The 14352-nt window shown below is 42.9% G+C and overlaps 1 protein-coding gene across 6 annotated transcripts in view; it reads left to right on the forward strand.

The window, feature by feature from the left end:
- The window catches only part of LOC147098769 (putative RNA-binding protein Luc7-like 2), a 76898-nt gene extending 63533 nt beyond the window's left edge, over positions 1–13365 (forward strand). For all 6 annotated transcript variants that reach the window (XM_085969441.1, XM_085969439.1, XM_085969442.1 and 3 more), the window contains 3 exons: positions 5520–5549; positions 8842–9054; positions 11154–13365. In XM_085969441.1, the coding sequence (XP_085825567.1) occupies positions 5520–5549; positions 8842–9054; positions 11154–11295 (385 nt within the window). In that variant the 3' untranslated portion in view covers positions 11296–13365. The remainder of the gene's footprint in view (positions 1–5519; positions 5550–8841; positions 9055–11153) is intronic.
- The last annotated feature ends 987 nt before the right edge of the window (positions 13366–14352 follow it).

Consider the following 14352-nt stretch of genomic DNA (forward strand, 5'->3'; position numbering starts at 1 on the left):
CCCTTTTATTTTGACTATATTGAAATATGACTAGAGGACCATATTGCCAATGTGGCTATATACAGGAAACTTTGGTTTATCCGGAGGTTGTATGTCCGGCAACCTCGATCTAACGGCAGAAATCAGCAGCCGTTTTGGTTAGGTTTTTTTTCTTTAACAGTCAGGCTCTGGAAAGCGTCTCTGTAGCTTAGCAACAGCTTCAGAGACGCTTCCAAGGTACGGGCCAAGTGTTTACAAGCTGTTGCTAAGCAACAGTGTTTGTTGCCAGATACGGAGATGAAAACCTCCATATCCTTCAACATTAGCGCTGGTCTATCCGGAAGTTTTGATAGATCGGCAGCAGCTCGGTCCCGTCGGTGCCGGATATCGCGAAGTTTCCTGTAGTATCTTTCTCGTCTGTCAGTTTAGTCCTATTGCTGCCTCCTTTCACTCTGATGATTATAACTGTTTTCTTCACCACTAGCCTGATTCTAATGTTCCTGTACCATCATGTTCTATAATTATGACTATCCTCAAATTTTATTCCTCCAATGTCTTTTAATTCCCTGGTCAATAGAATCGAAAAAGGCCTTTGATCCTGATTGCATCTCTCCTTTCGATGTGTGCTTCCTAACTTAATTCCGGTCTTGTACCATTACTTAGTCTCTTTTACTCCCAGTCCACATTTTCTTCACCTATCCAAGTCAGTGTGGATTTATGAAGTGCAGGTAATGTCTGACTAATCTAGTTGGATTTTTTGAAGAGGCCACTAACCTGGTGTATAGAGGAGTGTCTATGGATGTTACCTATATCGCCTTCCAGAAGGCATTTGATAAGGTTCTGCATAGAAGATTATTAGAAAATATTAAAAGTGCGCGGAATTGGAAGTGACCCTGTCACACAGATTGGTAATTGGTGTAGAGGTAGGAGGAATCATAGAATGGTTACAGCACAGGAGGCCATTCAGCCTGTTGAGCCTGTGACGGCTCTCTGCAGGAGCACTTCAGCTCGTCCCTATCTGCTCTGTCCACACCCCTCATGATTTTGAACACCTCTATCAAATCTCCTCTCCACCTTCTCTGCTCCAAGGAGAACAACCCCAACTTCTCCAGTCTATCCACTTAACTGAAGTCCCTCATCCCTGGAACCGTTCTTGTAAATCTTTTCTGCACCCTCTCTAAGGCCTTCACATCTTTCCTAAAGTGCGGTGCCCAGAATTGGACCCAGTTCTCCAGTTGAGGCTGAACCTGTGTTTTATAAAGGTTCATGATAACTTCCTTGCCTTTGTACTCTATGCCTCTACTTATATTGCCCAGAATCCCGTATGCTTTTTTAACCACTTTCTCAAAACCGTGGCAGATGGAGTTCAATTTGGGGGAAGTGTGAGGTCATCCACTTTGGATCCAAGAAAGACAAATCAGAACATTTTCTAAATGCAGCTGACTAAGAACTATGGAGAAGCGAAGGGATTTGGGTGCCCCTATACACAAATCACTAAAAGCTAATGCACATGTACGAAAGGTAATCGTAAAGGCAGTTCTCCAGATGGGGTCTGACCCAAGGCTCTGTCCAACTGAAGCATCATTTCCTCACTTGTATTCAAACCCCCCTTGAGATAAAGGTCAACATTCCATTAGCCTTTTTGATTATTAAGTTTCTAACATTGTGTTTTATTCATTTAAATGTAAGGTTTAAATTGCTAATTGTTAGACCAGGGATTCAAAATTTATGAACACCCAAGGCCAAGAATTCATATCCTTTTTTGTCATCTAGAGCTGTTTTCCAGTTGGAAATAGTTTTTTAAATATCTCATTTTTATACTGTGGGTTCGATGGTGTTGATTATCATGTGGGAATGAGAGAGAAAAAGAAAAGGACTTGCATTTCTATAGCACCTGTCATGACCTCAGAACGTCCCAAATCTCTTCACAGCCAATGAAGTACCTTTGAAGTGTAGTCACTGTTATGTGGGGAAACATGGCAGACAATTTGCACACAAAGATCCCCCAAACCACACTGAGATACATGACCCGATATTCTGTTTTAGTTATGTTGGTTGAGGGATAAATATTGGCAGGACTGCCCTGCTCATAGTGCCATGGGACCTTTTAGAACCACCTGAAAGGGCAGGCGGGACCTTGGTTTAAAGTTTCATCCAAAAGATGAAATCCCACCTGGCAGCCATTTCGGTCTTCCTCACATGTAGACCAGGGCAACACTCTGCACCCACTGGGATACTTTTATCAGGAGTGGAAGCGCTGCATACAGTATTTTTACAGACTTGTGCAGTAGGGTCCAGTTCTCCCCATGTTTGACTTTATACCTTTGTCATGAAAGAAAGACTTGAATTTATTGCATCTTAAAACATGTAGATGAAATGTCTGAAAGCACCATTATACCACTGTTTTAAAAACTTACACAGGCCATTTACACCATTGCTGTTTTCACAGAAATCACAGAAACCCCACAGTGCAGATAGAGGCCATTTCGGCCCATCGAGCCTGCACCGACACATGTCCCACCCGATCCCCGTAACCCCTACACCAACACATATCCCACCCTATCCCCGTAACCCCACGTATTTAATCCCCCTAACACTAAGGGTCAATTTATCATAGCCAATCAACCTAACCCGCACATCTTTGGACTGTGGGAGGAAACCGGAGCACCCGGAGAAAACCCACGCAAACACGGGGAGAATGTGCAAACTCCACACAGACAGTCGCCCGAGGCCGGATTCGAACCCGGGTCCCTGGTGCTGTGAGGCAACAGTGCTAACCACTATGCCACCGTGCTGCCCATCAGTCTGCGCTTTAATCTACATATAGATTGGTCTAACCAAATTAGTAGCAATACTGTGGAAGAGGAATTCCTAGAGTGTATACGGGATGGTTTCCTGGACCCATATGTCGAGGAACCAACTAGAGATCAGGCCATCTTAGACTGGGTATTATGTAATGAGAAAGGATTAATTAGCAATCTTGTTGTGCGAGGCCCCTTGGGGAGGAGCGATCATAATATGATAGAATTCTTCATCAAGATGGAGAGTGAAGTAGTTGATTCAGAAACTTGGGTACTGAATTTAAATAAAGGAAACTACGATGGTATGAGGTGCGAGTTGGCTAGGCTGGATTGGGGAATGTTACTTAAAGGGTTGACGGTGAATAGGCAATGGCAAACATTTAAAGATCGCATGGATGAACTACAGAATTTGTTATCCCTGTTTGGCATAAAAATAAAACAAAAAAGGTGACTCAACATTGGCTAACAAGGGAAATTAGGGGTAGCATAAGATCCAAGGAGAGGACATATAAATTGGCCAGAAAAAGCAGCAAACCTGAGGATTGGGAGCAGTTTAGGATTCAGCAAAGGAGGACAAAGGGATTAATTAAGAGGGGGGAAATAGAGTATGAGAGTAAGCTTTCAGGGAACATAAAAACTGACTGTAAAAGCTTCTATAGATATGTGAAGAGAAAAAGATTGGTAAAGTCAAACGTAGGTCCCTTGCAGTCAGAATTAGGGGAATTTATAATGGGGAACAAAGACATGGCAGACCAATTAAATACATACTTTGATTCTGTCTTCAAAAAGGAGGACACAAATAAACTCCCAGAGATGTCAGGGAACATAGGGCCTAATGAGAGGGAGGAACTGAATGAAATCAGTATTTGTAGGGAAATGGTGTTAAGGAAATTGACGGGATTGACGGCCGATAAATCCCCAGGGCCTGATAATCTACATCCTAGGGTACTTAAGGAAGTGGCCCTAGAAATAGTAGATGCATTGCTGGTCATCTTCCAAAATTCTATAGACTCTGGAACAGTTCCCATGGATTGGAGGGTAGCTAATGTAACCCCACTATTCAAAAAAGGTGGTAGAGAAAAAACGGGGTATTATGTAATGAGAAAGGATTAATTAGCAATCTTGTTGTGCGAGGCCCCTTGGGGAGGAGCCTGACATCGGTAGTGGGGAAAAATGCTAGAGTCCATTATAAAAGATGTAATAGCAGAGCACTTGGAAAACAGTGACAGGATTGGACAAAGTCAACATGGATTTACAAAAGGTAAATCATGCTTGACTAATCTACTGGAAATTTTTGAGGATGTAACTGGTAGAATAGATAAGGGAGAACCAGTGGATGTGGTGTATTTGGACTTTCAGAAGGCTTTCGATAAGGTCCCGCATAAGAGACTAGCGTGCAAAGTTAAAGCACATGGGATTGGAGGTAAGGTACTGACTTGGATAGAAAACTGGTTGGCAGACAGGAAGCAGAGAGTTGGAATAAACGGGTCTTTTTCCGAGTGGAAGGCAGTGACTAGTGGGGTACCGCAGGGATCGGTGCTAGGACCCCAGTTATTCACAATATATATTAAATGATCTAGACGAGGGAACTAGATGTAATATCTCCAAGTTTGCAGACGACACAAAGCTGGGTGGGCGTGTGTGCTGTGAGGAGTATGCAGAGAAACTCCAGTATGATTTGGACAGGTTGGGCGATATGGCAGATGCAGCATAATGTGGATAAATGCGAGGTTATCCACTTTGGTGGCAAAAACAGGAAGACAGATTATTATCTGAATGGCAATAGATTGGGAGAAGGGGAAGTGCAACGAGACCTGGGTGTCCTTGTGCACCAGTCGCTGAAGGTAAGCATGCAGGTGCAGCAGGCGGTTAAGAAGGCAAATGGTATGTTGGCCTTCATAACGAGAGGTTTCGAGTACAGGAACAAGGATGTCTTGCTGCAGTTGTACAGGACCTTGGTGAGACCACATCTTGAGTATTGTGTGCAGTTTTGACCGCCTTATCTGAGGAAGGATGTTCTTGCCATGGAGGGAGTGCAGCGAAGATTCACCAGACTGATACCTGGGATGGCAGGAATGACGTATGAGGAGAGATTGGGTCGATTGGGCTTATACTTGCTAGAGTTTAGAAGAATGAGAGGGGATCTCATTGAAACAAAGTTCTAACGGGACTAGACAGACTAGATGCAGGAAGGATGTTCCTGATGGCGGGGGAGTCCAGAACCAGGGGTCACAGTCTAAGGATAAGGGGTAAGCCATTTAGGACAGAGATGAGGAGGAATTTCTTCACCCAGAGAGTGGTGAACCTGTGGAATTCTCTACCACAAGACAGTTGAGGCCAATTCATTAAATATATTCAAGAAGGAGTTAGATATATTTCTTAAGGCTAAAGGGATCAAGGGATATGGGGAGAAAGCAGGGACAGGGTACTGAATTTGGATGATCAGCCATGATCTCATTAAATGGCGGAGCAGGCTCGAGGGGCCGAATGGCCTGCTCCTATCTTCTATGTTTCTATGTGCTCTCCTTTTCATTCATGCAACAATTTGATGGGCTCTTACACTGTGTAAAGTGTGTAAAGAATAACAGTTAAGTGCGTGCCATGTCTTGAGTGGGCACATTAGCAGAAAAATGGGAAGTGGAACATTTTATTATACAGCATTTGAATCATCGATACAGGTAACGAGGTTCATTACTTCCACTTGTGTTCAGTGTTAATAGTCTTCCCTTAATATTACAGGACCCGGTCTCGCAGCAGGGATCGTAAGAGGTGAGTTTTTTTTAATATCCTAGCTTGTATAGTTACACTCCTAACTACTGGGGCTTAGGGAATGAAAACAAAATAAAGAACTTGCATTTATATAGCACCGTTCATGACCTTGGACTCTAGAGGAATCGTGGGATAGGACAGGAAAGTGGAGTTGAGGTCAAAGATCAGCCATGATCTTATTGAATGGCGGAGCAGGCTCGAGGGGCCGCATGGCCTCCTGCTGCTCCTGATTCTTATGTTCTTATGACCTTAGGACGTTCCAAAGCGCTTCACAGGCAATGAAGTGCAAACATCTGCCAATACCACCTTCATTCCTACTCACATTAGTCATATCTACCCATCTTCAGCACAATACACCTGAAGATCTAGTACTGCCATTCAGTCGCACCATAAAGTCCTCTACATTTCGGACTTTTATTCAATGTTTATACAGTCCTCTGCGGCTAAGTTCAATCATTACAACTTTGTGCTATTGTGATCTGGTTAGGATATCCTTGGTGAGATTAAACTGTCTAGTCCCCATTACAAATTGAAACCATGAAATAATGTGACGTGTGGCCTGAGTCAGTGTCTAACATATGTAGAACTCACGTGTGTATACATGGTGGAGCCCAGCACATGAATATAAGAGCCGGGCTGAAGTGTTTGCAAGCACCTTCAGCCAGAAGTGCCAAGTGGATGACCCTACTTTGTCTCCTCCTGAGGTACCCACCATCATAGATGCCAATTTGGTTCACTCCAAGTGACATTATCCAAGCAGCTAAGTACATTTGTCACAGCAAGGAGTATAACATCTCAGTTGTAACACTCAAGATCTGCACGTCAGAACTAGCCAGCTCCCTGGACAAGTTATTTCAGTTCAACTATGACACTGGTATCTGCTGGACTATATGGAAGACTGCTAGCCACAAAAGTAGGACATGTCTAACCTGATGAATTAAAATCAGCAGCAAAAGATGAAAGTGGTAATCAGTAGGACCATCAAAGCAACATCTCCTCACCAGTAACCTGTTTGCAGACTCTCTTGTGATTCTCCCAGAACTATTGGGCTCTGACCTCATCGCACTTTGATTTAAACGTGGACACAAGCTGAATGCCAGAGGTGAGAGTAGCTGTCCTCGACATCAAGGCAGCTTTCAACTGCGTCTGGCACCAAGGAGACTTAACAAAACTCAGATCAATGCAGAGCAGTTGCTGGACTTACACCTGACACACAGGAAGTTCTTAGAGACCAATCATTGCAATCTCAGGACGTCACTGTCTGAGTCCTTTGGGGCAAAGTCCTTTGGGGCAATGTCCTTGGCCCAACCATCTTCAACTGCTTCATCTGTGACCTCTTTGTCATAAGGTCAGGAGTTGGGCTGTTCACTGATGATTCTACAGTATTTAGCTCCATTCACAATACTTCTGATAATGAAACACCTATAGCAGGACCTGGACAGTATCCAGGCTTGGGCTAACAATTGGCAGGTAACATTCATGCCACGCAAGTACCAAACAATGTAACTTCAACAAGAAAAACCCAACTATCTCCCCCTGACTTGCAATGGCAACAGTATCACTGAGTGCCCCATCATCAACATCCTGAGGGTCACCATTGACCAGAAGCTTAACTAGACCAACCATTAGCAATACTGTGATTACAAGAGCAGGTCAGAAGGTGGATACTCTGGGATGAGTGGTTCACCTCCATACCCCTCAAAGCCTCTCCACCATCTACAAACTTCAAATCAGGAGTGTGATGGAATACTTGGATGCGTGCCGATGCAACAGCATGCGGGACAGCACCCCTACTATTGAATTTCACTGACGCACTCTGGCAGCAGTAGGGAATATTTACTGGATGCACTGCAGCAACTTGCCAAGTTTACTTCAACAGCACCTCCCAGTTTTGTGACCTATACCGCCGCGAAAGGCAAGAGCAGCAACATTGGGGGAACACCATGACAACATGCTAATCATGCACCATTCTAACGGGCATATATCGCTGTTCCTTCATTGTCACTGGGTCAGAATACCCCAGGTTTCTACCTAACACCATTATGGGAGCAGCAACACAACAAGGACTGCAGCGTTTGAAGGCGGCGGCCCACCAGTGGTACAACTAGGGTTGGGCAATAAATGCGGCATTGCCAACATCACCCATGTCCCGAGCGCGCGCACATACTTTGAAAGAATCCTTTCTGTACAAAATGGTTGCTCTTTAAGAGAGTGCTTTCTCTACTGTTTAACTGAGTTCTGGGTAGGTTTACAGTGACATTTTTAACATTCTAAATGTATAGTTAATGGGTATTATTAGTGTGTTAACAACACTGGCTTGCTGGAATATTAGTTTATTATAAAGATGAGATGTACAAATCTAGAGGGAATTGAGGCGGAGGATGAAATTTTCTAGCTTTAATAGTTATGTTGCACTTGAACAAAAAATCAATATACTCAAATTTAGTATATATTGTAATGGTGCACTGTATTAAAGAAATTGAGTCATTTATTTTATTGCAATTCCATTCTGCACTGTAATAAGCTATGTGTCACACTAGATCACAAGATACATACAGATGAAGGAGATAATTGAGCCCATCTTAGTTGATCAATGTAGAATTTTTCGAAATTGGCACTTCTATTCTCGCAATTACAGTGCTGGTAGAATTTCTTGCTGTTGCATTTAGTGTCTCTGGCTATATTTATTTCCAGTTCCATCTTTGCCTCTCCAAATGCCCTTTTGGCATGCTTCTGAAGTTTCCTTTTATTCTTCCCAGCGCATACCCTCACCCTTCTCAATGCTGCCTTTGTAAAGCTCATTTTATTTCTTTATTTTATTTAATAATCCATTTAGTGTCCTTTTTTGGCTAATCTTGGTTATGCATTTGTCCTGCATGTTCCTCAGTAGGCCTTTTGAAGCTATTCCATTTGCCCTAACTGCAAACTTGTCATAGCAAGTATAACACTCCTGCCTATCCTTAAGACAATTATTCAACCATAAGAATTGTCAAGTACCTGTAAACCGATGTTCACGTTTGTTTTATAGGTGGCTTTTGCACTGGGTTCTGAGTCCTGGTGCAGCCTGCTTTTTCCTCCCTATGTGCACACAGCCTATGGACTGGCACTGACAGGATAATGAACCAATGGAGAATATCTTCTAGTAATGAGTGTAGAAGACATAGTTCATGAGCATTGTAGTGGATAGGGCAGGAGGGAAGATTTGGCTAGTTCTTGGTGGACATTCTCTCGGAACTATCTAAACAACGACTGATGAAAGGGAGAATAATTGGGGGGGAAATTATTTTTACAGATCAAGATCAAGGGAGCGCCGCCGACATCGATCCAGGTCTGCATCCCATGACCGGCGCAAACGTTCCCGCTCCCGGTCTCGGGACCGGCGCCGCCGGCGCAAGTCTCGATCTGGAAGTAGAAGCAGAAGCCGCAGCCACCAGCGCAGCAGGCATAGCTCAAAGGACAGAGAGCGAGACAGAGACCGGAGCAGAGAGAAAAGCTCCAAAAGAAAGTACGTCGCTTAATGTTTCCAAATTACATTGCCAATATGACTGAACTCTATTAATATAATAAAAGTCTGGCATCACTGTCTCACACATGAAATCTGTGGGTCGCAATCAAACATCCAAAGCAGAGAAGATCATGCCATTCTTTTCCATTGGCTGAAATAAGCAATTTAACCGTGTTGAATGTCAAATCCACAGAAAAACAATATCTTCTGAAAGACTTCAGTTTTGACCAGCCACATTGTTCAATTTATTTTTTTCAAACTGGTTCTGGTTACCATTTTTTATTTATGACATCCAAAGATGTGCGAGTTAGGTTGATTGGCTATGATAAATTGACCCTTAGTGTTAGGGGGATTAAATACGTGGGGTTACAGGGATAGGGTGGGATATGTGTTGGTGTAGGGGTTACGGGGATCGGGTGGGATATGTGTCGGTGCAGGCTCGATGGGCTGAAATGGCCTCTATCTGCACTGTGGGGTTTCTGTGATTCTGTGATAAGCAATAATAAATAACAATGTAAGACATAAAGAAATAAATAATTCTCCTAAAATCAATAAATTTACCCATAAATTCCCTGTATTGTATTTCAGGTTGGTACGGTAGCATTTCTTGGCGTCACTCTTTCATCTTCCTTCTACTTTCATTTTTTCATTTGGCGTGTCTCCTGTTTTATTTCCTTGACAATCCACCAAATCGTGCATGTGTTGTCTAGAACCATATTCTTCTCAGGGCAATCAGATGCTTCATTCCTTGTCCAGTCAGTGTCTCTATTTCCCTTCCCTAACTGCCCTTTTAAGGTGCTTAGAGACTCCCGGGTGTACTGAATCATAGAAATTTATGGCACAGAAGGAGGCCTTTCGGCCCATCATGTCTGTGCCAGCCGAGAAAGCGCTATCCAGCCTAATCCCACTTTCCAGCTCTTGGTCGTAGTCCTGTAAGTTACAGCATTTCAAGTGAATATCCAAGTACTTTTTAAATGTGATGAGGCTCTCTGCCTCTACCAGCCTTTCAGGCCGTGAGTTCCAGACCCCCACCACCCTCTGGGTGAAAAAAGTTCTCCTCAACTCCCCACTAATCCTTCAACCAATTACTTTAAATTTATGCCCCCTGGTTATTGACCCTTCTGCTAAGGGAACTAGGTCCTTCCAATCCACTCTATCTAGGCCCCTCATAATTTTATACACCTCAATCAAGTCTCCCCCCAGCCTCCTCTGTTCCAAACAAAACAACCCCAGCCTCATAGCTAAAATTCTGGCAACATCCTGGTAAATCTGCTGGAATTAAATTGCCTAAAACGGCAGCCTACCAGCACAGGTAAGCTTCCTACTTGCCTGTCCAGCTGAGACCACTCTACTGTAGGCCATTGGCTTCCAGGCACATCCAGAGCGAGTAGGAGAAATCACAGTCTCCCCGTCGACGGGTGTAGCTTCCCCAAGCTTCTATTCGTGAGCTAACCTGGCTAGTCAGTCACCAACCGTACCCTGGAGTATGGTGGACCTGTGTTGGGAATTGGCTCCCCCTCTCCCCAAAAAAATGAACAGCCATGTAGCTCTATTGAGAACTGATATTACAAAATTGGGATGGGGTACATACCTTCTGTGGTATGAGGAGGGGAAATATTCTTCTTGATCTGTTTTTTCTTTCATTTGGAAATTTGTTGGATAAACTATTACAGGTTGTTTAAAAATGGTAAACTCCTTTTCCAAACAAAATACTTCCAGGGAAGGAGCATGAGCTTCTCATTCTGTCACCTTCCCAATTCTAAATTCTTCTCATCGGATTACTTTGTACTACGGTATTTGTTTTCAGCTTATTGCTATGATTATTAAAGTCTTGAAGCTCAATTATTTTAGGGTAGGAGTACAAAATCGAGGCTCGTTTTGGTTCCAGGTTTGTAGGTAGTGAAACTTAGCGTGGGATGGCCCCATCAGTGTAGTTTGCAGGACAAGCACCTAATGAATTGAGTATAGAAGCCCAGTGCTTTCACCACCCCCCCTGCCCCTCAGATTGTGGAATTAAGCTACTGCTGATGGGTAATAGATATGTTCTTGCACAGTTACTTTGGGAATATGCTTTAGCTAAAATTATCCCATTTTTCTAGGTCCAGAGACCGAGACAGATCCAGAGAGCAAGACAGAGAAAAATCGAGGGAGAAAGATCGCAAGGAGAAAAAGCGTTCCTATGAGAGTGCTAATGGCAAATCAGAACACAGCTCTGAGGAACGAGAAGCAGGAGAAATCTAACGGACAAAACCTTTTTGGAATCAGGGCAGAGGATGTCTTTCTGATTGTTTAACTCGACTAGGGGAGCTCTTGTTTTGTTTTTGGACTTAGAAAAAAAATTCCAGTGGCTAGGTGACCGATAACTTAAAAATATTAGATAGTTGAAGATGTTGAGGACATTTTGTCAGTTTAACCAGCTGGTTTTGAAGGCAGCAACTGGAGGTGCCTAGAATGTACTGTGTGTGCATGTTACTGGTGCTGTTATACCACTAACATTAGGGTTCCTCCTTCCATTCGCACAAGGGTGCTATTTTATTTTGAATACGGAGTTATTTGTTTTGTTGCATTTTTTAAAAATGTGGAATCTGAAGTCCATGGTAAATTTTACTGGAGCTTAAATAGAAGGAAGTGGATCTGGTGGCTTGGGCGAGAGACCGCTTTGTCAGCAGTCAGTTTTATATCGACTTGTTACTGCGTTGGCTTGCAGTCTTTGACCCCCATGTCAGTAATGGTGTTTACTGCAGAAGTCGCCCTAAAATTGTAACGTTTGTCTTCGTCACTGTGTCATTATTTTTGTCAGTGGCATTGACTAGCAACCATTTGGCGAAATTGCTCAGAATCTCTTGCAGCCAGATCGGAGAAACAGTCCAAAGAGCTGGTTTCTCGCCAGTAGAATAAGTTCCCCTACTCGCATCCAAAGGAACTCTCCTCTCTCCCTCCGCCCCCTCTTCCCACAAGGTTGACATTGTTTGTTTTTGTTAAATGTTAATCCGCAGAAGCCCCCTTGGTTTGGTTTGAGAAAAAGTGTATTTTTTTTTTATTAACTTATATGGTGGAACAATTTACTGCCCATTTCTTGCTAAACCACCAAATAGGATTCATCAGGAGAAAATGCAACTGCTACAAATAAACCTGGTCCCTTCATCACCTTTATTCCCCCCTCTCCATTTAAAAAAAAAAAAAATCACATCTTTGATTTGGAAGAGTTTCCTCGAAGTGCAAGTCTGAAATGCACTGAGGCATTTTTGGAAACCAGAAATCTAAATTGCCAAATTTGTATTTTGTCCGTGTGTGTACTTTTTAATATAATTAAGAGGTCTTGGTTTTATTCTTGCAATTGTAGTAGAAGTTCAGATAGAAACGGTCCAATACTGATGAGTTCATGTGATTTCAGTAGCTTTTCAGGACACTGCGTGTCCAAAAACACACTCACCAAGAAAAGACCTTACTGGCTTTGTGTGCATGTAATCTTCATAAAACCGTAGCATGTCTTCAGAATACTTCTGGATCACAATGCACATCACTGTTACTTTGGATCTTTACTCATGAACTTTTATTTTTTGACAGTGAAATCATGCCCGTAAAATAAAGTTTAATGTTTATTATTCACAAAAATTGGTTCATTATTTACCCAAGGAACAGAACAGGATTTTCCACACATTAAAAGTAACTTATGGGAACTGTTTTGCTAGATTCGAGGGAACCCTGGGTTTTTCCCCATGCTTGTGGCATACGCGGCACACTCCAGGCAGCTCAGGGTGTTGTCTATGGCGGGCGCGGGGGGTGTCATAGTTCTGAAATGTACCAATGTATTCCATGATGGTTATATCGCTCGTTTTTGTTGGCCAGTTGTGGTAATCCCACAATTGCTGTAATTTCTTTTTTTTAAAGTGGTCAGCTTTACTTTGAGAAACTGACCTCTGTGCTATAAGAATATCCCAGTGTGATGTTCCTTAGTATCCACAGTGGCATTCTATTTGTGCACCAGATACTTTGGTTACTCGATGTTACACTGCTTGTCCCCATCATTCATTCAGTTCTTCATGGTCATTTGGTCAGTCAGATTATTGAGTTTACAATTTGTTTTAAGACCCAAGTAACAAGGTTTTAGTTTATTCCCCCTTGAAATCTTTCTTTTCCTTACATGACTTCTTGTCTATACTTGTATTGTTAATTGAAAACAATTGAAATAAATTTTCTGGAAACCATTTAATAAGATTTACAAACAATTTAAGTTTTCCTGTGTTGTATGAAATTGTGATGAATACTTGTTTGCTACTTTGCAATTAAAACAAACCAATATTATGTCTTCCTCCGCTTGCTTGGTGAGTCTGTTGGAACCCTTGGCCACTTGTGCCTTGTTCCCATTCCACTAACGGGGGAGCCACGCTAGTTCCACTGTTCAACTCCACTCATTTGCAAGTGGTAGACTCAATTCTTGCAGAATTTGGATGTGGACCCAGCACTGCAATAGTGATGCTTTGTTGTGATTTTCATATGGTTGAAAATCAACTTGAAATGTTTCACTTTTATCATGCTGTGGTCAAAGTAGACTCCATTTTAATTACGGTGATGAGGAATGGCCACTTGAGCCCGACGTGGTAGAAAGGCAACATTGTTAGCACCAACTTACTAGGTGAGAGTCCAAGCACATTAATACTGTTCTGGAAATCAGAAAGACCTGAATTTGGTTTTAATACAAACTGAAACTGGATGTCTTACAATCAGTGGGTGCAGTCTACCATTAGATCAGGCCACGATGTAATCACTGTACTCCCTTGAAAGAAATGTGCATCAAGTTGGCTCTGGCTCGACCGTAGAAGCTTGAGGATTTTCTGGGAAGGAGAATTTCCTTGCTTCATTCCTCCTGCCCCTTCCTACAGACAAACTAAGAGTGGCTTCTGCCTTGTTTGTTGATAAACCTGACTGCTGTGGTGGTGTCTCTTCATTACACTTGCCCTGAGTCAGAACCTAAAAGTCAACTTGGGCCAACTGTACCATTTAGGCCAACGGTATTGCCCGACGTTCAAGCCTGTGATGCATCACGTGGATTCTGCTGCCGTTCACTCTTTATGGATGTGAGCTGCCCAACTTAAGCCTTTGGAACACTCTTCCTACTTGGCACCACTTGAGAGGGAATTATTTTTCTTGCATGAGACCTCCGCAATTGTCGGTACCAGTTTGAGAAGCAAAGGATGTCGATTGATCCCGATTAACACCAATGGATTGGACTATATCCTAGTTACCTCATACCAACCTAGCTCTCCCTGCTATTAGTGAGGATAGGCAGGCTGTCTC

This window comes from Somniosus microcephalus, chromosome 28, assembly GCF_052327205.1.
Source record: "Somniosus microcephalus isolate GS21.2 chromosome 28, FLI_Smic_1.0, whole genome shotgun sequence".
NCBI classification, from domain to species: domain Eukaryota; kingdom Metazoa; phylum Chordata; class Chondrichthyes; order Squaliformes; family Somniosidae; genus Somniosus; species Somniosus microcephalus.